The sequence below is a fragment of the Chrysemys picta genome, chromosome 19 (assembly GCF_011386835.1).
Source record: "Chrysemys picta bellii isolate R12L10 chromosome 19, ASM1138683v2, whole genome shotgun sequence".
Lineage (NCBI taxonomy): Eukaryota > Metazoa > Chordata > Testudines > Emydidae > Chrysemys > Chrysemys picta.
This window is the reverse complement of record NC_088809.1, coordinates 9,135,533-9,161,712: the sequence shown is the minus strand read 5'-3', so window position 1 is coordinate 9,161,712 and position 26,180 is coordinate 9,135,533. Positions and strand designations below refer to the sequence as shown.

At 41.4% G+C, this 26,180-nt stretch overlaps 1 protein-coding gene and 1 long non-coding RNA gene across 3 annotated transcripts; one reads left to right on the top strand and one right to left on the bottom strand.

Annotated features, from left to right (window-relative positions):
- Positions 1 to 6,077: 6,077 nt before the first annotated feature.
- Positions 6,078 to 19,169, bottom strand: WSB1 (WD repeat and SOCS box containing 1). Of its 2 annotated transcripts, XM_005298872.5 has the most exons (9): positions 18,915 to 19,169; positions 16,067 to 16,235; positions 14,673 to 14,941; positions 13,485 to 13,616; positions 12,904 to 13,004; positions 10,483 to 10,655; positions 8,988 to 9,101; positions 7,872 to 7,979; positions 6,078 to 7,231 (listed from the first exon to the last, which is right to left on the bottom strand). In XM_005298872.5, the coding sequence occupies exons 1-9, from the start codon at positions 18,952 to 18,954 to the stop codon at positions 7,072 to 7,074; spliced, it is 1,266 nt and encodes a 421-aa protein (XP_005298929.2). In that variant the 5' UTR covers positions 18,955 to 19,169; the 3' UTR covers positions 6,078 to 7,071. The 2 variants fall into 2 exon arrangements, with proteins under 2 accessions (XP_005298929.2, XP_042713766.2); XM_042857832.2 differs by lacking the exon at positions 13,485 to 13,616 and having other exon boundaries at positions 18,915 to 19,127.
- A 132-nt stretch (positions 19,170 to 19,301) lies between these two features.
- LOC135976604 (uncharacterized) lies at positions 19,302 to 25,516 on the top strand. Its single transcript, XR_010593887.1, has 3 exons — positions 19,302 to 19,917; positions 20,559 to 20,683; positions 25,389 to 25,516. It is a non-coding gene; the product is annotated as an uncharacterized LOC135976604 (long non-coding RNA).
- Positions 25,517 to 26,180: the final 664 nt, after the last annotated feature.

Sequence of the window (26,180 nt, the reverse complement as noted above, 5' to 3'; positions counted from 1 at the left end):
ACACCCAGAAGCCCCAGTGAGGAAAAGGCCTCATCCAAAGCCCATTTGAAATCAATGAGAGTCTTTCTGTTGACTTCAGTAGCCTTTGGATTCAGGCCAATCCCTTCTAGTTCAAATTTTTTTATTAATGTTTAACAAGTTTCTGATTGCTACAATAGCACATATGTACAAATGCTCAAAGTGATACCATCACCAGCTGGTTTCTCTACATCACCAGTTAGTTAATAGCTGCTTCACCTGGCAATTTTTTGCACTAAAATGAGATTAGGACATGTGTTGCATACAATATATTTACCACTCACTGTTTTATGGGCCATCATCCAAGAACTATGGAATGAACAAGTCTAAAGAACATGCAAGAATGCACACACATGACACACATGTGTCAGCAAATAGAGACCCTAATAATATCTTTAGGGTATCCTACCATTGTAAAGCAGTCCCTCTGGGCATCCACTTCTTTTTTTTTTTTTTTTTTAAATAGAGATATCCTATCTCCTAGAACTAGAAGGGACCTTGAAAGGTCATTGAGTCCAGCCCCCTGCCTTCACTAGCAGGACCACGTACTGATTTTGCCCCAGATCCTTAAGTGACCCCCTCAAGGATTGAACTTACAACCCTGGGTTTAGGAGGCCAATGCTCAAACCACTGAGCTATCCCTCCCCTCCTGAGCTATCCTTCCTCAAAGAGCTTACCATCTAAATAGACAAGCGTGAGGTGAAGTGATTTGCACACAGCAGGTCAGTGACAGAGCCAGGACAAGAATGCAGGTCTCCAGCCACCTAGTTCAGTGCCTGCTCACTAAACCACACTTACTTCCCCTACGTCGTGGTAAAGTTTGGTGTGAGAAAGACAGGGATTGGATGGAAATTTATCAGGAGGGGAAGGGGCAGACTGCTGTTTGCACTATTGCATCCATAGGGGAGTCTTCTAAAATCAGTGGCAGCTAATCTGGCCTGTGTTCTAGGGTAGCCATACCCGTTTGTGGACTCTAGATCCTACACTGTCTGTGCCAAGCTGGTCAGAGGAAGACAGCATGAGAACCACTTTAGGCTGTTCATGTTTATATACAAATGAAAAGGCTTGAAATTCTTACTGCTGCTGCAGTTCTGTTCAGCTCCCTCAATTCCCCAGAGTTTGTATATTCCTAAAATGGAAGATTTGGCCCTAAAGGAGGCATTTGTACTTGGTCAAAGGAGATTGGTTTGGCTGCTCTGGAGCAAATACCAGCAGGCAGAAAACTTTTCCCTTTTTTCAGAGGGAAAAGGAAGACCACAAAACGTAGGCTCTCTCTCCTTACTCTGGGTAAGGATTAGGTACATCAACCCTGCAAGTTTTAAAGGAGACATATATAAAAACCAAGTATCAGAATCCAGAGTCGTTTCATTGCAGGCATATTTTATCTGGGTGGGCAATGGGCTCCTCCTTTTGAATTTGTTTTTGCCTTTAAGACAAGGGGGTTGATGTGTGCCTTTTAAATACATGATACGGACTGTGACAAACTAACCATACTGAGCTAGAGTCGAGCCTCTTCAGTCCTTGCTGCTCTCAGGCGAGCGTAAACTGGTTTGAGCTGCTTTTCAGTCACACAGCATCACTCCAAGAGAACAAAAATTTCGAGATCATGAATTTTAGGGTTTGCCAAACTTGGCTCAAGTTACAGACATTAAGGCAGCTTCCAAGCCTGTAAATGTTACTTCATGAAATACTTCACCTCAAAGCAGCATTCGGATCTCCTTTAAACACTGTTGCAAATTAGAACCAACTCCATGTGAAATATGTGTAAAATTGGTGAAAGATCAGAATCAGGCAAAGGGCTACTATTCTGATCTGATAGCACTTTGCACTGATGTAAACAACTGCATAAAGATGCAGGAGAACAGAGAATCAGGCACCAGGCTGAAGCCAGCAACAGCTAAAGCCCAAATCCTGCAATGTACAGTGGTTACTTCACATACGTGAAGTTCCATCTTTATTTCCTCTAGCTACAAAAGCATGAAACCATCAGACATCTTTGGACATCATAATACGCAAGACACAGCATTCTGAATGACAGAGCGTGACATTGTTAAATCAAAGCAGATGTCATTAGTGCACACACCCAATTAGCTGGCAATGGTGCCAGAATAATTGTGCTATATTTGCTGTAAAATAATGTAAAATAAAAAGGTCCCTGGTTCCTAAATGAGACACAAGAAATGATCACTTTGAGCTTTTATACTTTCAGTTACATGTGAAGTAATCCCAATTTGACTATATTTGGACACACTTTGTGAGCAGAACAAATTTGCCCCCCCCCAATCTCAGTCTAATTAAACTAATTGCTTAATGAAACTGAATTGTGTGGCTAGTTAATGATCTCTTGCTGGAAGATAAACGCCAAGGCACTTGAGCATAAGTCACGGCTAAGCAAGCCATTTTCAAAGCAGGAAATTAATTTAGTTACCAAGTTAATTGTCTTTCCTATTGCATTTATGCTTCCTGTATCGAGTTATTTTTAAAAATACACAAAACAGGGCTACTGCCTCTACAAGATCTCTGAAGGGATTTAAATTAATATGGCTAGGGGTTGCATCCCTGAAGAAAATATTCTTTTAATCTTGGGAGTCTCTATCTATACACATTCTGCTTTGTCACTACAGTTATTTAGGTGAATACAGTGCTAGTAAACACCACGATTACAGCTCTGGAGAGCTGAGCCCTCTAGTCATTCACAGAACTGGTACAGCATGAGCAGTTGCAGAGTAATGCCCAGGTCACACTACAAAGGTTTTGCTGTAGTAACTATATCAGTATAGTTAAAACCCTCCTGATGTAGATGCTATCAGTATAAAAGTACTTATTGTGCAGTATAGCTTATACTGGTTCCGCAACTTTTATACTAGACTGGGGCTTTTACCGGTACAGCTATGCTAACACATATAGCTATGCTGGCAAAATCTTCTAGTGTAGACCTACCCTAAACTTACCACTATAGCAACAACCATGAGGTCAGGGAGCTAGTCTACAAGCAGGAGGTTCAGTCTCTTTGCGGGCCACTGGTTTGCTATCCTCCCTGGTGAGAACAGCAAGCAGGGAATCTGTGCCAAATGTGATATATCTACTTAAGTATTAGAAACTAGACAGAGATGAACAACTCAAATTCACTAGACTAGACCATAGGAGCAGCTATCAGCAGATAACACTGGTAGGTTACAAAAGACCTAAGTCACATGTGACCTGGGAGAAAGGCTCTGTACCTCAAATGTCTTCAACAACCCTGTCATTTGAATTTTAGGGCCCCTACTTTGTATTGTTTGCTTTAAATTAATTAAAATTGCACTAAACCAAAAAAAAATGCAGGTAGGATAGAGCAACAGATGCTCACTGGACTGCTGTTCAGAAAGCTGCTGCTGTTTCATTAGTTCAGAGCAGACTTATTCAGTACAATTAAGTCCAGCTGACAGGTATTTTTACTCTAGTATGATTGGTTGACCAATTTTGTTTGGCACCATCATGTTAATGGAATTGTGAACCGCTCTATTGCACTAGCATAACTGTCTCCATCTAAACGAGTTACATCATTTAAGAGAGTTTTAAAAATGTAAGATTGACCTGGTTGGCTGGCTGGCAAACTTGACTTACTAGCACTTATAGGACAACCAAAAAACGCCCCCAATCCCTGCACAAAATTTCAGCTACATTAAGATTACATTTGATTCACTTTTTTTTTTTTTTAAATTGTGGTACTTAAAAAGAGAGAAAGACTTTGGAATTCAGAACCTGTATTGGGATTCCTTGTGGCACCATAGGGCTGGTCTACATGGGGGAAGGAGGAGGGGAGTGTCGATGTAAGATATGCAACTTCAGCTACGGGAATAGCGTAGCTGAAGTCAATGTATCTTATTTCGATTTACCTCCCATCCTCACAGCACGGGATTGATGGCCGCGGCTCCCCCGTCAACTCCGCTACCGCCTCTCGCTCTGGTGGAGTTCCGGAGTCGACGGGAGCACGTTTGGGGATCGATATATCGCATCTAGACGAGACGAGATATATCAATCCCCGATAGATCGATTGCTACCCGCCCATTTGGTGGGTAGTCTGGATGTACCCTTAGAGACTAACAAATTTATTTGAGCATAAGCTTTCGTTAGTCTCTAAGGTGCCACAAGGACTCCTTGTTCTTTTTGCTGATACAGACTAACATGGCTACCACTCTGAAACTGGTATTAGGATTGGAAGATTATTACGAGTACATAAAAATAATGGGCACCTATAACTTCTAAGTTAAGGCCTGCTTTTCAAGTTGGATTTCTTCAAATCCTCTAACACTGTTTTGAGTGGCATGCAAAAGCATGACTTGAACTAGGACACAAGTCGAATATGTCTGAGTGTGAGACAGCACAATTCTCGGTAGCTGGTTGGGTGAGTGCCAGTAAGTTTGTAGTAGATATGTTAATTTGACTAAGGCAGGGCATTTTTTCTAGGCCCTTTGAAACTATTTCAGACTGATAACCTCCCACCACCCAAAAAGTGATAGCAAATTACTGTACTCGTTGGTGGACATTCATGGTATTGCCACCCTTACTTCTGTGCTGCTGGCAGCTTTCTGCCTTCAGAGCTGGGCGGCCGGAAGGCAACAGCTGCTGTACCTCTCCTCCCCATGGCAATATTTTTTGCGATCTCATGACTCCCCTACAATCGCCTTGCTACCTCCCCCCGTTTGGGTCAGGACCCCCAATTTGAGAAACACTGCATTACAGTGATCAGGCCTAGAGGTTACCTTTTTTTTAAAAAAAAAAAAAAGGCTTATTAAACCAATTCCTTTGAAAATCCAGCGAGCTAGTAAAATTTACCTTTTCCTATACATTTGGACCATTTTTGCTGTTTCCTACTAGTTGCCCTTTGCACCCATCCATGTAGGTAGATAGCTTACAATAGCTCAGTTCCCTAAATCACATTACAGAGGATACAGAGACTACAAGAATTGTAAATAACCCTTGTATTTAGTACAGATGTGTCTTGTAATCAAACTTTTCTTCCTTAAATTTGTCATTAGCTGGAAGTTAACACCCCAGTACAGTTATTGTGCAAGAATTGTGCAAGTCTGCTACACTGTCCATAAATAACTTTAATCCTATCACTTACAGACCAGTTTTCATTTCCGCTTGGTTCTTGACTTCCCTCATTTAATACGGAACATTTTTCATCCCATTCACCATAGGCTTTTCAGTTTGCAATTGCTTACTTTTATTTCCATATTCAGAAGGTTTTCTTAGCACCTTTTCAAGGCAAACTATTTCTGCTGTACTCATATTTGCAGCGGGTTTAACTTGCCCATCCCTTCTGAATTCCTCCTTTTGTAGAGTTCCAGTCAATATTCTGTGTTTGCTACAATTAAAGCTCTTCCCCCATCTCAACTTACTAAATCATTGTTCAAAATCTAGTCTAACTTGCAATGTAGTCCATTTATTATGGATGTCAGATTTTATAATTCTGGAATTTTCTAGCCCACCAGCAAATATTTTATATATGCATGTATGTATAATGTATGCGTTAAGAAAAGCATTGTACGTTTAAGTAACTAGACAGACTATTTCTCCGTGTCTGTATAAGGCCATGATTACACGGAGAGCGCTTTACCAAAGTGCTCCTAGGACTTCAGGTAGATGCAGTGTATACCAGCAATGCTGCAATGTTACTAGTATAGTTTATTCCAGCCCCCAAGCCACCCCATGCCAGTAAAAGCATCAGTATAACTGCATCTACACTAGGACCTTTTGTCAGCACAGCTATCAATCAAGGATCACACTTTACACCCCTGCCTGGCACAGCTATGCCAACAAAAGTAAGGTGTACACATGGCCTAAGAGAATCTTCCATACTTTGGGAAGGTCTTTTGAGAAACTTAAATACTTTCAGATATATTGACATGCGGTTTAACACTACCAACCCTCCTTCATTATATGCACTGTATTATCCCCTTTAGGGTTTAGATTATTATCACAATATAGTTAAACACTTTCCACTCAAACGACTTAACTATTTTTATAACCAACACCTCCTTGCATACAAAAAAAGTCACCAGACATCATGGTTTCAGAAAAGTGAGGTTTTTGTACAAGTCTTTAATAAAAAAAACAAAAATATATATATAATCAGGCATTTTATGCAATGCATACATTCTTTATATCTGCAGGTACAGATAAATAACAGAAGGCAGAAGCAAACATTTTGCTTATTGTTGGCAGTTAACCAATATCACCCCCTCAAGAGATATTATAGGGTCACAGAATAATACAAGTCTGTAAACTTCACATATTACAGAAAACATACCAGGCAACAATACAGTAGTTAGATTTCAGAAATTTAAGGATATTTTTCTTAATCACAACCCAGGGTTTAAATTTAATCTTTGTTGTTGCAAAAATTAAGGCCTGCTTTGGATGACAAATGTGTTTGCTAATTGAAGTGATGTTCCGGACTTATATTCTATCTAATCCATCCCTCACTCAACTTACTTCTCTTCACCACACATCAGCACTAATGAAAACTAAGCTGTACCTCCCCACAAAAAAAACTAACATAATTTTGTATCTGTGGATCAGCATCCTGAACCCCAACTAATGTACGTACAAAGCAGTTAAGCTTCTTTAAATCAATATTTGTCTAACTCAGTGTCCCAGAATAATAGCTATCCTTCTGCTTTACAGCACTGATGGCTCTACAGAAACAATATATACACGATATACACTGAATCAGAAAAGCAATTTAGAAGGTCCACTGATAACACAGCTGCTCACATCTACATATGTACATGTTTTCACAGTTAGATTTTAGAAAATTGTCTTGAGAACTTCAGAAATACTTCTACTGTATTTTTCTATAAATAATATTAAAAACTCCACTGTCAAAATGCAGGACAGATTTTTTAGATGTATCAAATTTAAATAGATCTTGAAAACTTGTAGAGTTTGAAGTTTGAAGGCTGTATAAAGCTTGAAGATTCTTTTAAAATGTACCAGTAATTTTACCAGTTTCAGCAGACTGGTCACATGCAAGGGATTTTGGGTTTTTTGGATTTTTTTTTTTTAAGTCAGGTAGGAAAGAAACTCCACCACTTTTGAAGGGACAGGCAGGTTCTTGACTTGGCTAGTAGGCATCACTCTTCTAATTGCCATGCGACACAAGTGTTGAAGACTGGACACATGTTTTGGAGTTGCCCAGAAGTACACGCTTCCATCATGCGTTCTGCACACAAACACATAAAAGTCAATTATTCCACAGACCTACTTTCAGAATTGCACACCCTTATAATTCGATAGTTGGGGGAAGGCCAGAGAAATCCTCTCCTCTAAACTACTTGTTCCCTAACTCTAGATGTTAAATAGCAAAGTTGAGCTTGCATGCTCTCTGCTCCTGGGATTTTGGGCTGGGGCTGAAAAAGCACCCAGCAGGTCTCACGCAGCTCTCTGACACTGAGCTGCTCAGACTATAAATAGCAGTGTACTATGCTAGGGAATTCAAGGGGCTTGTGCAGGGCTGCCTAGTGCAGTTCTCCTTGTGCAGGTATTCTCCCCTGGATGGCTAAAGGGCTTTTACAGCACTTGCACTGTGCTGTTGTAGTGTATATGGGTCAGGCCCACGTTTGTGGCTTGCTTGATCATTTCCTAAATATTAAAGAGAAATAAAGTGAGACTATGCTTGTTAAACTCTCGGTGGTGTTGAACTCAAGGCTTGCTTGACTAAGCTTTGATGCCTCCTTCAAACAATCAAAAGCAACAAAATGGCATTTAGAAATGAGGAAGCTAGAACGGTTAGTTAACATTTCCAAAGTCCTTTGAGGATGAATATTACTGCATAAGTTAAGTATTATTAGCTGTATACTTACCCAGCAGCTAGAACACTGCCATCAGTAGAAAAGGCACAGCAAAGCCCATTGTTCAAAGGTGCAACTTGTACAGGATAGTCTTCTTCAATACTCCAGAACCTCACCATTCTGGAAGGAAAAAGTTAGCTGTTAAAGATAGAGTAACCAATTTCTTTAATGCAGTACAATAATTTATGAAGTGTTAACCTAATTGAGAAAGAAATATATATTTATGTATTTATAATGTACTGTCTTCACTTGCAGTCATGTAGTCCAGTGGTTTTCAATCTTTCATTTGCAGACCTCTAAAAATTTTCAAATGGAGGTGTGGACTCCTTTGGAAATCTTGAACAGTCTGCAGACCCCCAGGGGTCCGCGGACCACAGGTTGAAAACCACTGATACAGTCAGATATAACTTTATATTTGTGCATCAGACAGATACCAATTCTCAAGAAATATAATGCAAGTGGTTTGAAGAGTTTGCAATAGACACTACAGACTTAGAAACAGCACGCCAAAAAAATTAGGTTACTGCAGCCAAAGAATTTTAACTGATGATCTGAAAGTGTAGATTGAGTCTCAAAACATTAGCCGATGTTATTTCTGCTAGGAGTTCTCAGTACTCATTTTAGCAAGCTACCAAAGCAAGGTAACAGAGTGTTTCCTTGCCTGAGACAGGATGACTTTCCTATCTTCAAAATCTTCTACTTTAAAAACTTACTTTATTAAGTCTTCATTAACAAAACCATATACAAGTACAAAAGTAAAACAGGATGACCCAAGTAACCATACTGATTCATTTTTTCAAGAAAAAATGTCAGACGCAGAAGCATGCTACTTCAATGATTTATTGAAATCACGCTAAACAGAGGGCCTTTATTTCTCCACCCTTTTACAAATATCTTTGTATATTTATAATGCTATTTAAGTCATCTACCCTGTACACCATCTCTTGTTTATTTTATATGGCTATGGGAGAGAGTTTACAACAGATCATCATTGAGACAGCAAGGCATTGGTACAAGCAGTCAGTTAGAAGTCAGTTCTCAGTTTAAAAAACTAAGTTGTGCGTAGTACAAGGAATTTTTAATTACTGGGAAGAAGCAAGAGTCTGACAACTCTTTCCTCATACTTACTTATCATCAGCAAGGCTTGCAATGTGCAGTCCATCGTGACTAAAAGATACAGATCTAACCCATCTGTCATTCGCTCCCCCAGCAAATATTGGAGTCGGAGCAGGAAACAGATGCCTGTAGACAGACAGACAGGCTCAGTTAACAGCATAACCATTGAAAACTATGTCGGAGTTTCTGTTAGCCATGATCAGCGATAGACCTCAAGAGGTTTTTTTACACACACATTTGTCTCTGAAGTATGAATTGAGAGACACTGCTACACTGCTCTATAAAGAACACCACAGTATTAGTTATATACTGAAGACACTTCCACTAGTAGGTTTTAAAGCACCAAAGTCTTGAATTACACGTTTTCAATGACGGAGAAAGTACTCTCCCAGAACTGAGTTTCGAGCTAATTGTTCATCTCAAAAATAAATTTTCATGTTATAAAACAGGGGAATTAAATAACTACAAGATAGAGCAGTTTTCTCCCAGGGAATAAAATCTTATTGTTTGGTGCCAATATGGTACATCTCTCACCTTCAACTGTCCAAAGCTGATTTTTTTCTCATTTACTAGTCAAGCAAACCAAGTAAGAATTATGGGACTGGGGACTTCAAGAGGTCATCTAGTCCAGTCCCCTGCATTCTCTTTCCAATTACTGTGCAATTAACAGGCATACCTTAGGTTTTTATAAGATCTTGAACCATTTTAGCAATTCTGTTAGTAAATATTAACTGGTTATGATTTGTGTAGGTTAAACTCAATTCTTTGTATACTGAATACTCCCAGAATCCGGGCTGTATTAGCCCAAGTGTGTCTGGATTCTAAGGCCTCAGTGTCTGTTCTTAAACTGAATTGAGCATGTGACCAATGCTCAGCAACTTAATCAAGTATTGGGCTCTAATTATTCCCTGCTCCTCTCAGTCCACAAGAGTCCAGGTGTCCAGGAAGGGACCCTTCTCAATTAATGAAGGATGTCTACAGAGGTACGTTATAATAAACAACACTGGGTAATTGATAAGGGGTGCTTATGATCCAATTACATCCTGTGACTGATAAAGGTATTTATTATTGCAGATGTTTTCTGTTATGAATGAAATAATGACCCATTGAAAGATATTTTTAACTCATTAGGAACTGCTGGTTGCCACAGCTGTCAGTAATAATGACTGGATTTGAAATCTGTCTCACATCCTATAACTAACTTCCCAAAAACTCTTTCCTTCTAGACGTGAACTGAAATACGCTGTCACCAATTCTCCGGTTACAGAGAGCTGGAACGTATGTTTCCTTCCAGTATAGTGCTATATTAAAGTATTGCTTGATTGTCTTTTTTATATAAATAAAACTTTAACTGAGTTAGTTATTTGACATATCTTATTAAATCCATACATGCAACAATTTCATAACTGTCACTCCTTGCATTTTCATTAGGTATAAACTATGGTCAGATCCTTTTGTAAATTCCAAGAGGGAACTAAAAATTAACACATTTAAATACTCTGCTTACCCAAATTCCATTAGAATAACTCCAATATGGGGATCCCAGACATAAACTCTAGTATCGTAAGATGCAGTAGCCAGTAAAGCTCCATCAGGGGAAAACTCACAAGCTACAACATCGTTGAGATGTCCTTCTAGTTTACGAATCATGGAGTACTTATCCATATCCCAAAGAAAAACCTGAAATTAGAAAAGCTAATGTTATAGCTTTTGCTCAGATACCCAATGCAGCATTTACATTTCTTAACTGTCTGCTAGTTTTACTTAGGTTTATATAAATCAAGCATTATAAATTACTACAATTAAAAATATGCTCGTGTCATACTGAGATTAAAATCAATTTTTTAAAAAAATTAAAGCAGACATGCAAATTCTAACTTAAGTTTGTTAAATGTTATTTACAAAATAAGCCAAAATATAAGAAAGGCAATGCAATTTAACCATGTAGTTTTACTGAAATCCATGTATTACAAAACTATTTTATTAAAATACACAGAAATAAATAGGGTTAAGCACTACAGTCCCCTCTTTTCAGTAACTACCAAATTTTTAAGAAATATACAGACAGAAAAAGTAAGGTTAACATATTGTTACTCCAGTGGCATCCCCTTTGAGTTTAAGATCACTTGTTTACAATACGCTTGGATCACCGTCAGCCTAGGAAGAGAAACAGATACTGCAAGCAAAGAGAATTTTCACAGCCAAAAGAAATGTCTTTGGCAACATAATAAGGAAGTCTAAGCACATTATTAAAAATTTTTTATGCATCTTAAGTTTAATTATATCAACAACAAAAACATTTGAGTATTGTGATTTACCCAGCTTACTGTAAATCTTACTACAGAAATTGGTAAAGTATGAGTATAATACTAATTTTGGGGGATTTTACATGCAGTTCTAAATTATATAAAACTGCACTGAAGACTGTGCAGAATAGCTTAATATGAAAGATCTACTATGTTTTAATGTAATGTTACAGAAAATAGGCTAACAATTTATGGGTACAAAACTATATATTAAATCTGTCCCTGTAAGTCCTCTTTAGGTCTTTCCTCCCTCCCAGTACAATTTTACTTGCAGATTAAATACTAACAATATCTCAGACAGATAAAATGCAAACAACTTAAGTTTAACCAAAGAAAATGGTATTAGTGCCTCACACACACTTCACTAAAATGAAACCATTTTTAAAGTCAGTTAGTTATAAGTATCATGTTGACCAGTTTCACTAATAAGACCCCAACATTCCATAAAACTGGAAAATAAAATTTAAGTTTTAGGAGTCATTGGGTTTCACTGCTGTGAAAATTAAAAAATAAAAAGAAAGAAAGAAAAAAGCAGAAAGTGGACATCAACCAGCACCTGCGTACGTACAGTACACCTTGCAGTCGAATGCAAGGTTACTTCGTCCTATGGTAAAGTTCGCCCCCAGCCTGGTAGCCAGAGATGCCACTCTTTCTGCCCAGCTAACACCATTGTGCGCCTGTGTGAGTGGTGCCAGCTTAACCTCAATCACACCAATATTGCTGCCACCACCTGTGACAGGGAAAGCAAGAAGCTTATGGAAAACACACAGCCTAAAAATATCAATGAATACATCCACATCTGTTCTATTTTAAAGGACTAAACTGTTCTCTATCAAATCTTAACTGTTAATTTACCAAACTTTTTTTAAAAATATAAAATGCATTCTAACAATTATCCTAGCTACTAGTCTTCAATGTTCACATTAATTATGGTTTTGCTAATCAATTAACTTTAGTATACTATTCATAGAAACTATATACTAGTCTTTTCCCTTTCTTCTATTTTATACTAATGAATAGTTTTTCAGTGCCAAGAAGAGCAGTTTATTGTAAAACGTGCTTTACCTGCACTGCTTTCAGTTCTCTAGCAGGACATTAGAATATAGATGGAAACAGAACCATATGCTGTTCTTCATTCTAGATGTTTTAGACATATGAGTGCTATTTGTATTTGAGAATATGTAGAAACATTTTTGTTCAGCAGAAGAGACCATGACCAGCTCAGACTTTGAAAAGTCCTTTTAATTGAGCAGGAAATAGAAAGGATAAAATCAACAGCAAGATAATTTGATTAAAACATTAGCCTACATATTCCATTCTTAACACTGCAAGTTTTACTTTCCTTGGTTTTTATTTTATGAACAGATGCAGATGTGCAAGCTACTTCAAAGGATGCTTAAAGTTTCTTCAACTAAAAGCAGTGCAAGTTCTCAGTTCATAAATCAGTATATGAAGGCATCTTAGGCAGTTTACTTCAATTTCTTTCATGCAACTTCTTGCATCATCATAAAAACATTAGAAGTTCATGACACCGAGCACAAGCTTTGTTTGTTACTTAGATTTAAAGTGATTATATGCACAATTCAATAATAAACTTATGAACAAGAAACTCTGACACATACTGCTTTACTGGCTCCAACGGAACACAGAATGGAAGAGTCTGGAGAAAAAGCACAGCCATACACCCAATTCTGGTGCCCTCTTAATACCTTCATCATATTTCCTGCAAAGGAAAAAATGGCAAAACTAGGAGCATTAGTTCCAGATTAGTAACCCCCAGGAATAGTCCAAATCCAGTTTTATTTAACATTTTATGCAAGAGATTTTTTGAAAAAGACACTGTACTGTTGTTCTAAACTCTTTTTTTGTTTTAAAGAGAGTCTGGCTGTATAAAAGTTACCTGCCATATTGAAATGGCCTCAGAACTCTGTACCTAGACCAGCAGGGTCAGCACACATACCATGGTAAATGGCCAGTGAACCTCAAATACATGCTCCTTGCTGAGGTGTAGATACAGTCTGCACTATATGGCATGAAGATTAAATGACTACTACAAGTGGGCTGAGGTCAATAAAGATTTAAAAATCCAAAATATACATTGATACTACTGCTGCTGACTGCAGAAAGACTGCTCTATGCTCTCCCAACAGGTGAATTTTAAAAATAAAAATAAACAAACAAATAAACAAAAACAAAACTATACCATCATCTTTCAGGTCCCACACTCTTAGCGTTTTGTCTCTTGATGCAGACACTAATATCAGGCTGCCATCTGGAGCAAAGGTTAAATCTCTGACCACTTCAGTATGGTCCATCAGATTAAGGAGGAGTTTTCCTGTTGCACAAGAACGATACCAATTAAGAGAAAGTGCATAGCCATTCTTTTACTCAAACTAAATGCCCACGAATAAAGCTTAAAGATAAAATTCCGTCCTCCTTGCCTACTTCTGGAGACTGGCTAGAGCAGAGATGTATCTAAAATATGTAACGAAATTAATCTTGTATACCTACTTCATAGTGATAAGATATATTTAATCTTTCAACTCTGACTAGGTCTGGAAAAGCTAAACTTCTAAAATCTATACACTAACAAGATTAGATGTCTGAGAACTAACCTAAGTGAATTACCTTTTAACTTTAGATGAATGCATGGTTTTGTTCTTAACTTCAAATAGCAAGTTTTCCAATAGCAACTTCCCTAATATTCATTAAGTAATTTCACTACTAAGTGACCAGGAGTTAGTTGCGGCCCAATTTAATGGTAATTACAAGTTAGATTGCAGGATCCTGTACCCACTTGTAGCTTCAAAGGTTACGACGATCAGCCTATTTTAACAGGATCAGTATTGCTCATAAAAAAAAGTGGGGCAAGCAATAATTATTTCTAAAAAACTTTCCCCATAACCAAGGTACTAAAGGAAACTCTTTCCTCCTGGAATGCTAGAGTTTTGCTTAAAAAAATTCAAGTGTCTCAAGTCAAGCACATACTTACACACTTTTATGGACTGAGGCCTAAACTAGTATTTCTTCCCCCATGCCACCCAGTTCTCTGCCACACCCAAATGACACTTCTAAAGTGCATTTCAGGTGAGATTTCACAAAGCAATAACAAAACAGTAATGGTTTGGTATGTAATCTGCCATCTTAGCCCGGAGACACTAGAGCACAACCTGAACCATTTCTCTTTTCAACAGCATTTCCTTAATACAATTGTAGTTGCAAAGGTCCCTTCTATTTTTAAACCTAACTTAGTTCATTTTAACTTCACTTTTCAACTTAGCATTCATAAACCAATATATTTAGAATCTAGCTATTCTAGTTTATGATATAGCTACAATGCTGCATTGTTAAGTGACAATGGTAAGACACACATTTAAACAAGCTCCCGTACCTGTGTATACATCCCATATTTTGATGCGCCCGTTGTTCAAGCCAGTTGCAAGCAGAAGCTGATCTTGCCCAAATTTGAATCGATGCCATTCTATGTTCACACAGCGACTCTGTTTTTCAGGCACTGAAGACCCAAAAGCAAGACTCCAGACTATATCGCCACAGTCAATTATATGCTCACAAGGCTTATTTTTTTGACCACTATCGCTGTTCTGTCTTGAGAGTCTTGCATTGACTGAATTTGCAACATTCTTTGTGCCATGCAACAAGCTGTAAAACAAGTCAGCATTTTAGAGATAAGCGTTACTCTATAAACACAATGAACTGAGTATTTTATTTCAATAAATCTATAGGCAGTCATAATACACATATCGCTACTGTATCTAAAATGAATACCTTCACTTAAGATTTTAAAATGACTGTCCCTTGTTCCTCAATTGTGAAGAGGGTTTGCCATATCTGAAAAACTCTCCCATTATAGCAATAAATTTTAGTTTCCTAATTCTGCCTCTGTACAGAGCAGTTAGCTTCTTTAACCCTTCATGAAAGATAACATTTTAAATGCTATACTTAAACTGAAAATTTTAGTGAGAATCTGAATGTATATTACAGTTAAGTATTTGAGTTGTTTTTTATATAAAAAGACTGGGGCAGGGAGGGATCCTTTCTGTTCTGCTATAACTCACCAATATGCCCTTCAAAACACCACATTTAATTAGAAAAATCCTAGTAAGAGATATTGAAGCCTGCACACACTACTTAATAAACTGAGCACAGTGAAAAGAAAATGTATTTGCTATACAGGGAAATGCAGTTGTCAATCACAAAGAAGTAATTTACCAACTTCCAGATGGACTTAAAAGTGACCTGCAAATAAAAAAAAAACAGCACATTTTTATTTAATGATGTGCTGCAAATATGCTGAGAATATTCCGCTTGTTTTTTAAGCTTAGAGATACCAAGAATATAAGGTCATGTTTCCTGATTTTGTTGGAGAACCAAAGAACTGGAGTGGGAGTTCTCCGTCCTCAACTGAAGAGGTAGGCTATCTGAATCTCTTAAAAGAGCTTCTCTCTGTGTTTCAGGAAGTTGATCTGGTGTTAAACAAAAAGTACAAGTTTAAAATCACTTCCTCTCTCATTGCACAAGTCTGACTTTCACTTGTGGTATCAATAGTTCTCCCATTGTCCATTGACTCCTCCTACTTATATAAAAGTCAAGACAATTTATAGATAAAAACCCAAATAACCCAATCTCTCATTTATACATCTTAAAGAAGCAAAAACAGCACACCATCATGTTTGTTTATTTGCAGGTCACCTCATATTTCTTTTACAAAATGAAGAAATAGGAGAAAGTGAATTTGATAGCAAACAGCACAGTTTTTAATCTTACAAGTTATTAAAGCATTGAGTCCAGGGAACAAGCTTTACTATGCGATGTCCTTGTGACCACGCAAAGTAAGATCCATCAGGTGCAAAGGCAACAGTCCAGTTTTCACGTCCACACTTCTTATCAAAAGGAGATGTTGGGGCTAAAAGTTCTCCGATAGGACGTGATCTTGCTAAAAAACAAAAACAAAAAGGAAATCCCATTTAAAATGTGAACAAGAGATTCAGCATATTTTAAACTTATTACCAAAAACGTAGAGATTTCTGCTGATATTTTTGCTTTAAATCAGAAACTAATTTTAGGCTAGAAAATGGCTGAGTCACAGCCATTCATTTAAAGTCTTCCTTAGAAGCGACTGCAAAAACTTCAGGTCATTAGACAGCAGAAATGTACTTAAATAACCAACAAGAAAACCACATCTCAAGGTAATATGAACCCAGCTGAAAACTCATTTATGAGTCTGTTGAAACTATTATTGAAATTACTCTAACCTCCAGCATTACAGATAGCACCAAAATTTGTCTCTCTCAATTCAAGCAAATATTTCAGTAGAGCTGAATAGAAAATTTACTTGGTGAAATTTTTAGTTTAACATTAAGTGTGTGCAAAGTCAGTTACATCGTGTCTCATCACCCTACATAAACAAAACACCACCACTGATGGATTGTCAGGCAAATGGGAGACACATTTTTATACCAAAAATTCCACTTATTTCTAGTGAGTATAGCAGAAGAAACTAGCATCGGGCAATCAGATTAATAAATATTTTTCTTATTTACTGGACTCGAACACAGAATATCTTCTCCCTCCAATTTAAGTGGAGTGGCAGTTTGAGTGTCCTCATTACACTAGCCAACAGATTTAAGAGGACAAAATAATGCTTTTCGTCAAATCCATTTTTACAAATGCAAATTTAAAAGGAACGGGTACAAAAAGATCACACATGGTTGTTATGAAATTTTAAAAATGTTTATTAAACATGCAAGTGTTTGTTATGGATTTACAATGTTCCTACTTCAATATCAACTGCCTTGGAGCTTGTGCCTCCCTAATATGAATGGAAGGAATTGTGCAGCAGCCCTGCCCTTCATGACGGGATCAGCGCCCCAGGCTGGTTTCTCACGTGCTGTCTGTATTCATATAGCAGGGAGGCGTTTCTGTGAGTACATGAGAAACCCAACACATGCAATGGCAGCTATTAACCATTCTCAAAAAAGAAATGAACGTTGGCAACAGTGAAAATATGTATTTATACAGCGTTTCGTGGCTTAAACAGGGACTGTTTTAAAAAGCCACCAATAGAAAGTGTCCAAGATAGCTAAACAAAATATATATATTTTTAAAATTAGAAATCCCTTGTTATCCCTTATCATCTGCAGGTTTTTTTTTAATATTACCAAAAATAAAACTTCACATAAAATGTGCACTATTATACATACTCCACAATTTTTTTTACAAGTGACAAACACAATAGCTTTAACAAAAGAACCACGTTGTCAGACAAACAAACAATCCATTTTTTACTTATGAAGTTGACTGAAATCTGTATTTCTATGATTTCACACAACTAGCAGCCACCTCTTATTTCAAAACGGAAAAGGCAAGGACAAAGACTTTGCCAATCAAGACTGCTGCATCGAGTTAAATGGAGGCGTTGACATGCACAGTCTGAAAACTCCTCTGTAGCTACGTGTCCTTCCCCCTGTCGTAGAGTACATACTGTAATGCTCTCCCCTCAGCCCTAAGACATCTCAGGATGCTCCGTAATGTGCTCAAAACATTTGCCCCCCATGGGCACTGGCTGGACCATCCCAAACCAGCGACCACATTATAGATTCTAACAGGGCGGATAGCTTTTATTTTTTGCAACCACATAGCTGGCAGCCTATAGTACCTTCACACCTTATCAATAGCCAACACTGCCTGGGTTCCTCCTTGGTATCCACCCCCACACCCCAATCTCACCATCCACTCTCAGACTCCTGGCAAGGCCCCTCTCACTACCCAACACCTCATCCCACTGCGATCCAGGGAGCGCCCAACCCCACCCACTCCCTCCCTGCAAGTCACGATGTATTCCCCCCCCCCCCCCGCCCCTTCTCTCCAGAGATTCTCCCCTCGCTAACTGGCTTCCCTCCAGCGTGTCCCCCACACCTAAACTCCCATAACCCAACCCCCTCAGCCCACCTCCCCAGGACCCCCCATCTCCATCTCTGCCCACGTCCTACTCAACCCAACCCCCCCATCCCACCTCCCCAGGACCCCCCCATCTCCATCTCTGCCCACGTCCTACTCAACCCAACCCCCCCAGCCCACCTCCCCAGACCGCCCCATCCCCACCTCCCCCAGGACCCCCCATCTCCATCTCTGCCCACGTCCTACTCAACCCAACCCCCCCAGTCCACCTCCCCAGACCCCCCCCATCCCCACCTCCCCCAGGACCCCCCATCCCCATCTCTGCCCACATTCTACTCAACCCAACCCCCCCAGTCCACTTCCACCGCCTCTCCAGGACCCCCTCATACCCACCTCCGCGCCTATACCTACACTCCCCCAACTCCCCCTTTCACCCCCCACCTCCCCGCCTATACCTACACTCCCCCAACCCCCCCTCTTCTACCCCTCCAGCACCCCACATCCCCACACTCTACCCAACCCCCAGGCGCATCTCCCCCAACCCCCACGCCCCCACCTGGGGCCACACTGTACCCAATCCAGCCCTCCTCCTCGCACCTTCCCCCAATCCTCCAGCCCCCCCCCCCTTCACACTACCCAACCCCACCCATTCCCCCAGGCTCCTCTGCCCAGTCCTCCCGACCCCGCAGACTCTACCCCCCCCCCCCGCTCTCACCGATGAGCTTCTCGTTGACACTCGGGGGAAAGCTGGCCATCTACGGAGCCGCCCTTCGGACCGGCTCTGACACAGATCGGGGCGCTACGGGACTGACCGACCGGACTAACGACTACCGCTGCGCTAGGCAGAACCGACACTGAGACAAAATGGCCGCCGCGTCCGGGGATGTCGTGTAGGGGCGGGGGAGGGCGTGGCCTGGGCAGTCAGGCCACGCCCCACCAGGGGCGGTGCTATAAGCGCGCTCGCGCGCACACACGCACACCCCGTCTCCTCATTGTTAGACCGCTCCACCGCGAGGCTTATCGGGCGGCCACGGCCCTGGGAGAAACCATTTAACCATTCCATGGGGGGAGGCGCGTATAGGAGTACGGGCAGAACCACGGCTTGGGCAGAACCACGGGGTAGGAGTTAAGGGTAGGATGAGGAACAAGGTTTGTGCTAGAACCAAGGCTTGGACCAGAATCAGGGGCAGGGGCAGGACCAGGGACAGACCTAGACACAGAACCAAAGTTTGGACAAGCTGGCATGAGAATAAGTCCTGGCTAGGGCAGGACCCCTGACTAGACTGTAAACCCTCCAGGAGAGGGACTGTGTTTTCATAGAGTTATGTACAGCACCTGGTACAAGGGGGCCCCGATCCTTACTGTGGCTGCAGGGGGCTGCTTGTAATGCAAATATAAAAGAATAGTTCCTGATAGGACTGGTGTTAGGAACATTTCAATGAGGAACAATAAAATCTGAGAAATGCAATCTTGCAAGCCATCTTGTCTAACTGGCCCCACACTTTTCTCTGAAACTGGGCTTGTGTTTTACACCTGTACTTTTTTTTTTTTCCATGCAAGCAGCCTTCTTTGCTTGCAAGTTGGGAAGTTAGACAAGCCGTCTCTGGAGGAATAGATTTCAAGGGCTAAATTTTCACAACAGCCTCTGAAATTGGATATTATTTTCCTCGTTTAAATGGACATAGGAAAGCGATCCCACTTAGGGACAAAATCCCAAGGTAGGCTTAACAGGCAGAGGCCCACTCTCAAGGTACATTCTGCCAATGAACTCTTTTTCCCCCGATGGTGAAATACTATCTTGTGTTTCATTGGTTGAGTGAGATATGCTTTTTTATCCTACGGGAGAATCAAAGGGGTAGAGTTTCTATGGAACCAGACAAAACTAGAATCATCTCTTGCTTTTCAATTAAACTCAGCCAAATTAGTCTTTAATTTATAAATTCAGTTGTTTCCTTTCTTCATTCTGTTTTCTTCCTTGTTGTCCTTTCTTATACATTCCCTCTCTATACCTCTTTCTGTCTGGCTGATTTTGTCAGTTTTGCTGTCCCTCCTTTCTCCGGTTTGCTTGAGGGAGTTGGGAGCAATACCTGGAATAATGTGTCCCTTTTTAATAGCTGTCAAGAGCAGTACTGATGGATCACAAGATGCCTTCCGTCTTGCACTATTTACTGTCTTTGCCATTAAGTGACTCTAATCTAATGCTCTTTCCACTAATGTAATTTATATTCCTAAACTGTTTTGTTAAATCTCAGCTCATATTTTAGTCCTAATCTTTTGTGACTGCACTACAGTCAGCTGATTCCAGACACCCTGTAATGTACTGTTACAGTATACTAATCCTTTTTTCCATTACTTCCAGGTCATCACCCTAAGGTTCAGTTTCCCCACTCTCTTTCTGTCTAGCCGTGTCTACCCTGTACATAGAACCACATTTGGACCCAGTTCTACAAAAATCAACAGTTTCGGGGAACCTGATTATGACAGGTACGTTCCTTGACATGGTTCACTCTTGCAGTGCAGATGGGACCTAACTATTTTGCAGTCTAGCAAGGACCCAGCCTTGCTTGTAGTATGCCCCCTAGACACAGGTGAAATACAGTTCGTTCCCGTTTACCCTCTCACTCAACCAAAATCATGTTGAGGGGGAGGGGTGTGTAACAATCCTTTGACCAGGTCTAGCATGTTTTATTTTGTAGTATAGGTGGAATCTCGAGTGACATGAATACAGTTAACTATTTCAGTGCAATCCATCCAGCCGCATTTTTCTTACCACAGTCATGTTGGCTCATCCACATTCACCCTGCTGCACGATGATGCTTGTATGAGGGCAATCTTAAAAAATGTGGGTAGCTATCCCTTGCTGCTTCAGCTCAGATTCCTAAAGGCAGAGAAACGTGGGTGTTTTTTATTAAAGATGTCCTCCTGCAAAAAGACCCAGGGAACTGGCGCGTTGGCTAAACCAGTTACACAAATTTGGTTAAGCAATCTTGTGTCTACACAGTAGACGAACCCAGTGAGAAACCACCTGCAGCCTGTCACGCACATTACAGCTGTTATCTAATCGGGGTAAAAATTTCTGTGCCATGAGTTCATCTTGTTGTGTGCGAACATGAATCATGTGTGAAGTCAGCCATGTTACAAAGTGCCTCCAAACTAAGCTTATGTGTTGAGTCAATGGTCTAAACCCCATTGTGTTCTGGGATCCATTTATGACAGAGTTACCTTCCCACATGATTCAGTCTTACAGGTTAGGTGAGATTGAACTACAGTGCAGCCTTGCTCATGCCCAATGCTGTAGCATACTTCAGAAACACCTTTAAATCAATTAAGTCCTATTTGTGCTGAACCATGTTTTAACTGTGTCAAGAGACTCATGCTTTGTAACCGATCCCCCAAAACAGCAGGATTCACAGTGCACATAAAAAACACTCGCTCGTGCATCCTAACTTGTAGCCTGGGAACCCTAACTACGACATTATGTCAGCCAATAGGCTTTCTATCGCTATTTCAGTGAAGACATAGTGAGCTTGTGTTCATAAACTGGACAGCATCCACATAGGATAAGACGAGACATGCTCTTTAGATGCCTAAATATCCTAAAGGCAGCAGTAACATTCCTACCTGGATGAGTAGGATGGGTGTTGTCTCCATTATTTTTTTAACTTTTCCAGCCAGGTTATGAAATCTCTGATGTCTATGAAATTGCAGTGCCTTTGATTTCATATTTCCCAGCCACTGAGATTATGTAAGGATCCAGTCTTTCCTTGCTCTGCTTTATAGTCTAATGCACAGTCTGGGGAAATGGTAAAGTGTTGAGCCAGAATTTATAGTTAAGCTCAATGGGACTTGTTTATATCCTGTGCAGGGCCGGCTCTAACTTTTTTGCTGCCCCAAGCAGCAAAAAAAAGCGCCGCCCCCCCGAGCTCCCCCGCCGAGCGCTGCGCCGCCAGAGCCCACCCGCCCCGCTGAACGCCGCCGGAACACCCCCCCCCTACACCGCCCCCCCTACCAAGTGCCGTGCCGCTGGAGCCCCCCCCCCCCCCCCGAACGCCGCCGGAACCCCTCCCCCCAAGCGCTGCGCCGCCGGAGCCCGCCCCCCCTGCCCCAGCACCGCCCCCCTGCCGAGCGCTGCGCCGCTGGAGCGCCCCCCCACCCCGCGGAATGCCGCGCTGCGCTCCCCCCGCCGCCCCTTACCAGGTGCCGCCCCAAGCATGTGCTTGGGTGCCTGGAGCCGGCCCTGATCCTGCGTGGGGAGAAATGGACCACAGGGCTACATCCTGACATAAGAACGGCCATACTGAGTCAGACCAAAGGTCCATCTAGCCCAGTATCCTGTCTTCCAACAGTGACCAACACCAGGTGCCCCAGAGGGAATGAACACGACAGGTAATCACCAAGTGATCCATCCCCTGTCTCCCATTCCCAGCTTCTGGCAAACAGAGGCTAGGGTCACCATCCCGGCTAATAGCCATTGATGGACCTATGCTCCATGAACTTAAATAGCTCTTTTTTGACCCCTGTTATAGTCTTAGTCTTCAAAACATCCTCTGGCCAGGAATTCCACAGGTTGACTGTGCATTGTGTGAAAAAATACTTCCTTTTGTTTGTTTTAAACCTGCTGCCTATTTCATTTGTGGCCCCTAGTTCTTGTGTTATGAGAAGGAGTAAATAACACTTCCTTATTTACTTTCTCCGCACCAGTCATGATTTTGTAGACCTCAATCGTATCCCTCATTAGTCGTCTCTTTTCCAAGCTGAAAAGTCCCAGTCTTATTAATCTTGCCTCACATGGCAGCCGTTCCATACCCTTAATCATTTTTGTTGCCCTTCCTTAGTCATCCATCCATTCCCCTTTCTGTCCCTTCCTCCTCCTTTTCCCCCCTTTCTCTCTCCATCTGTATCTCCAAACTCTCTCTCTCTCTCTCTCTCTCTCCTAAAGGCTGCATGGCCCCTTTCCTTGGCCTCTGCTCACTTTAGCAATCATTTGGTCCCTCATCTCATGCTACTCACCAGGGCTGTCATTTTAGTTTCTTCCCCAGGTTCTCCTTCTTCCTAAATCTCTGCTCCCAGTCCCGATTTTGCCATGATTTATCCCAACACTGCCAGTGTCACATGCTACACTTCCACGTAGATGCTGCTTCCCCAGTGGGGAGAGATTCCTGATGTCCTCAGATAGCACTTTTAGAAGTGCCAGCAGGGCTGAACCTCACCATTAATCTCTGATCCTTCTTGGCCCTGCTGAACATGGAAAGAAACTACATTCGCCAGACGAAGAACCTTTCAGAGTTTCTATTATATTGAGCCAATTGTGCCAAAACTTGCTCCAACACATTCTCTCCTCCTTAAAGATGCAACAAACAGACACTACCCTGACAGTTCAAAGGGCACCATTAAATATTGCTGGAAAGAAGTTTGTGCAGCAAGGTTTGCAAAGACCTCAGATTAAATAATACTTTTCTATAGCGTCTTGTATTTGAGGACCTCAGAGCACTTTAAGTATTATTATCCCTATTTTACAGATGAGGAAAGTGAGGCAGAGCTTCAGGGCTTGTCTATCTGGGGAAATTGATCAACACAGCTATAACAGAATAATTATTCCACTATAGCTAAACCAGAATAGCTCCCTGTGTGGACACTCTATTCCAGAATAAAACTAACTTTAATTTGGAATAGTATTTACATAGGGGAGTTATACTGGCATAGCTAAATTATACTGGAATAGCCATTGCAGAATAGTTACTCTGCGATAGCTATGCTGGTAGATTTCCACCATGTACCCAAGACTTAAATGACTTTATTAAGGCCTGAGCTACACTAAAAAGTTAGGTCAACCCAGCTATGTCGTTCAAGGATGTGAAAGATCCACACCCCTGAGCAGCCGAGTTAAGACGACCTGACCCACCCCGTCAAGACAGTGTTAGGTCAACGGAAGCTTCCACTGGCCTAGCTAGCTACCCCCTGTTGAGGAGGTGGATTAACTATGCTATGCTGCTTGAAGTGTAGACAAACCCTAATATTTGTGCACTGGCAAAGGCAGGAAAAGAAGGGGCTTCGACTCCCTGTCCTGTGGTCCAACCACTAGACATGGTACTTTACTTGCAGCACAAAGTCGGAGTCATTTAAAGTCTCTTCATGCTGTTTGGAGATGGAAAAGCCCTGAACATCTATCCTCGCTTAACCAGTTCATTTCTCCCAAATGTCAGGGGTATTCACCGCTGGTGAAGAACATGAAGAGTTACTCATAAGCTATGAATGTTTGAACTGGGCCATCACGTAGCTGAGATTACTCACTTTGGAAGACTGCTGAGGATTTGCATGCCCCTACACAGCCAGAATAAGGCTGCTGACTGTGTTTGCTTACCTTGTGCGGCTGTTAAATGAAGGCCGAGAGAGCAGACAAGTAACACAGTTTTGGCAGTGTTACCGAGCCTGTGGGTTTCCTGCTATTCTTGTGTAGGATTTTTAAGAGAAGTGATATTCTTCTCGAGTTCTTTTATTATATGCATACATATCTCCCCAAGAGCTGATGTTTCCCCCCATTGGATTCTCCTTCTCCCTGGAGTCACAGATTTTAAGGTCAGCAGAGACTAATAGATAAACTAGTCTGACCTCCTTTATAACTTAGGCCAGAGAATTTCATCCAGTTACTTGTGCACTGAGCCTACATTTAGATAAAGCATATCTTCCAGAAAGGCATCCAGTCTTCATATGAGAATGGAGAAGAAATGGAGAATCCACCACTTCCCTTCTTCAAAGGAAGGAGCGGGGGAAGGATAGCTCAGTGGTTTGAGCATTGGCCTGCTAAACCCAGGGTTATGAGTTCAATCAAAGAGGGGCCCACCTAGGGATCTGGGGCAAAATCAGTACTTGGTCCTGCTAGTGAAGGCAAGGGGCTGGACTCAATGACCTTTCAGGGTCCCTTCCAGCTCTATGAGATAGATATATGGCAATATACCTATATCTAAACCCCTGCCCTGGTTACTTTCCTGGGCTCAGAATGAGCTACGCTGGACTCTCTTCAGAGATGGCTGTCACTGTTCCTTTGCAGATTAGGCAGGGTCAGGGATGGAATAGGCAGGATGGAAGCGGCTTGCATGCGCCATACAGTCACATGTTGCATGAGCCTGCGAGTCTGGCTGTGCAAATGGCTCCAGGTGATTTATGCTTTTTCCATTATCTTTCCTTTCAGACACAGCTGCCAGCTCTGCGTAGTGTTGTTCAGCTCGGATGTTAATGAGCTCAGTGCCATATTCCCCCCCATCAGCCTCTGTCAAGATGTTACGGGCTGCCGTGAACTTTCACAAATGAAAAGGGAGTTTACTTTTGAGGCGGGCGGGCGGGCAGCCAACATTACTTTGTAAGATCCAGCCTACATGGCTCTTTCTGATGCCATTAAAGCACCAGCTTCTATTTATTCAATTTTCTTATGTACTGACCCACTGAATCTGGGCACGTGTCTCATTTCTGTTTCTTCCTTTGGATTTTTCGGGTAATCGGGTTGATTTCGCTGTCTCGTAACTGTCCTGGCTGACGTTTTTGTGGCTCACCCGATGAATTGTTAGACCTAACATGGCAAGCAAAGGCTAGGGCCTTAAAGGCCTTTTATTTATATGTTTATTTATAAATGGAGATATCCCATCTCCTAGAACTGGAAGGGACCTTGAAAGGTCATTGAGTCCAGCCCCCTGACTTCACTAGCAGGACCAAGTACTGATTTTGCCCCAGATCCTTAAGTGGCCACCTCAAGGATTGAACTCTCAACCCTGGGTTTAGCAGGCTAGTGCTCAAACCACTGAGCTATCCCTCCTGATGGGACCCTGCTGCTTCCATAGATTGGTTCAGCTTCAAAAGGAGGAGAAAAAGGTGGACAGACTGCTAGGTGGAGGGTAAAATAGTGCTCACCAGATCAGAAGATATGGCCCCTGGGCTGGATTGCATCCTCACTGGTGCAGGGAGTTGCAAATAATCCTTCTCTCCATCA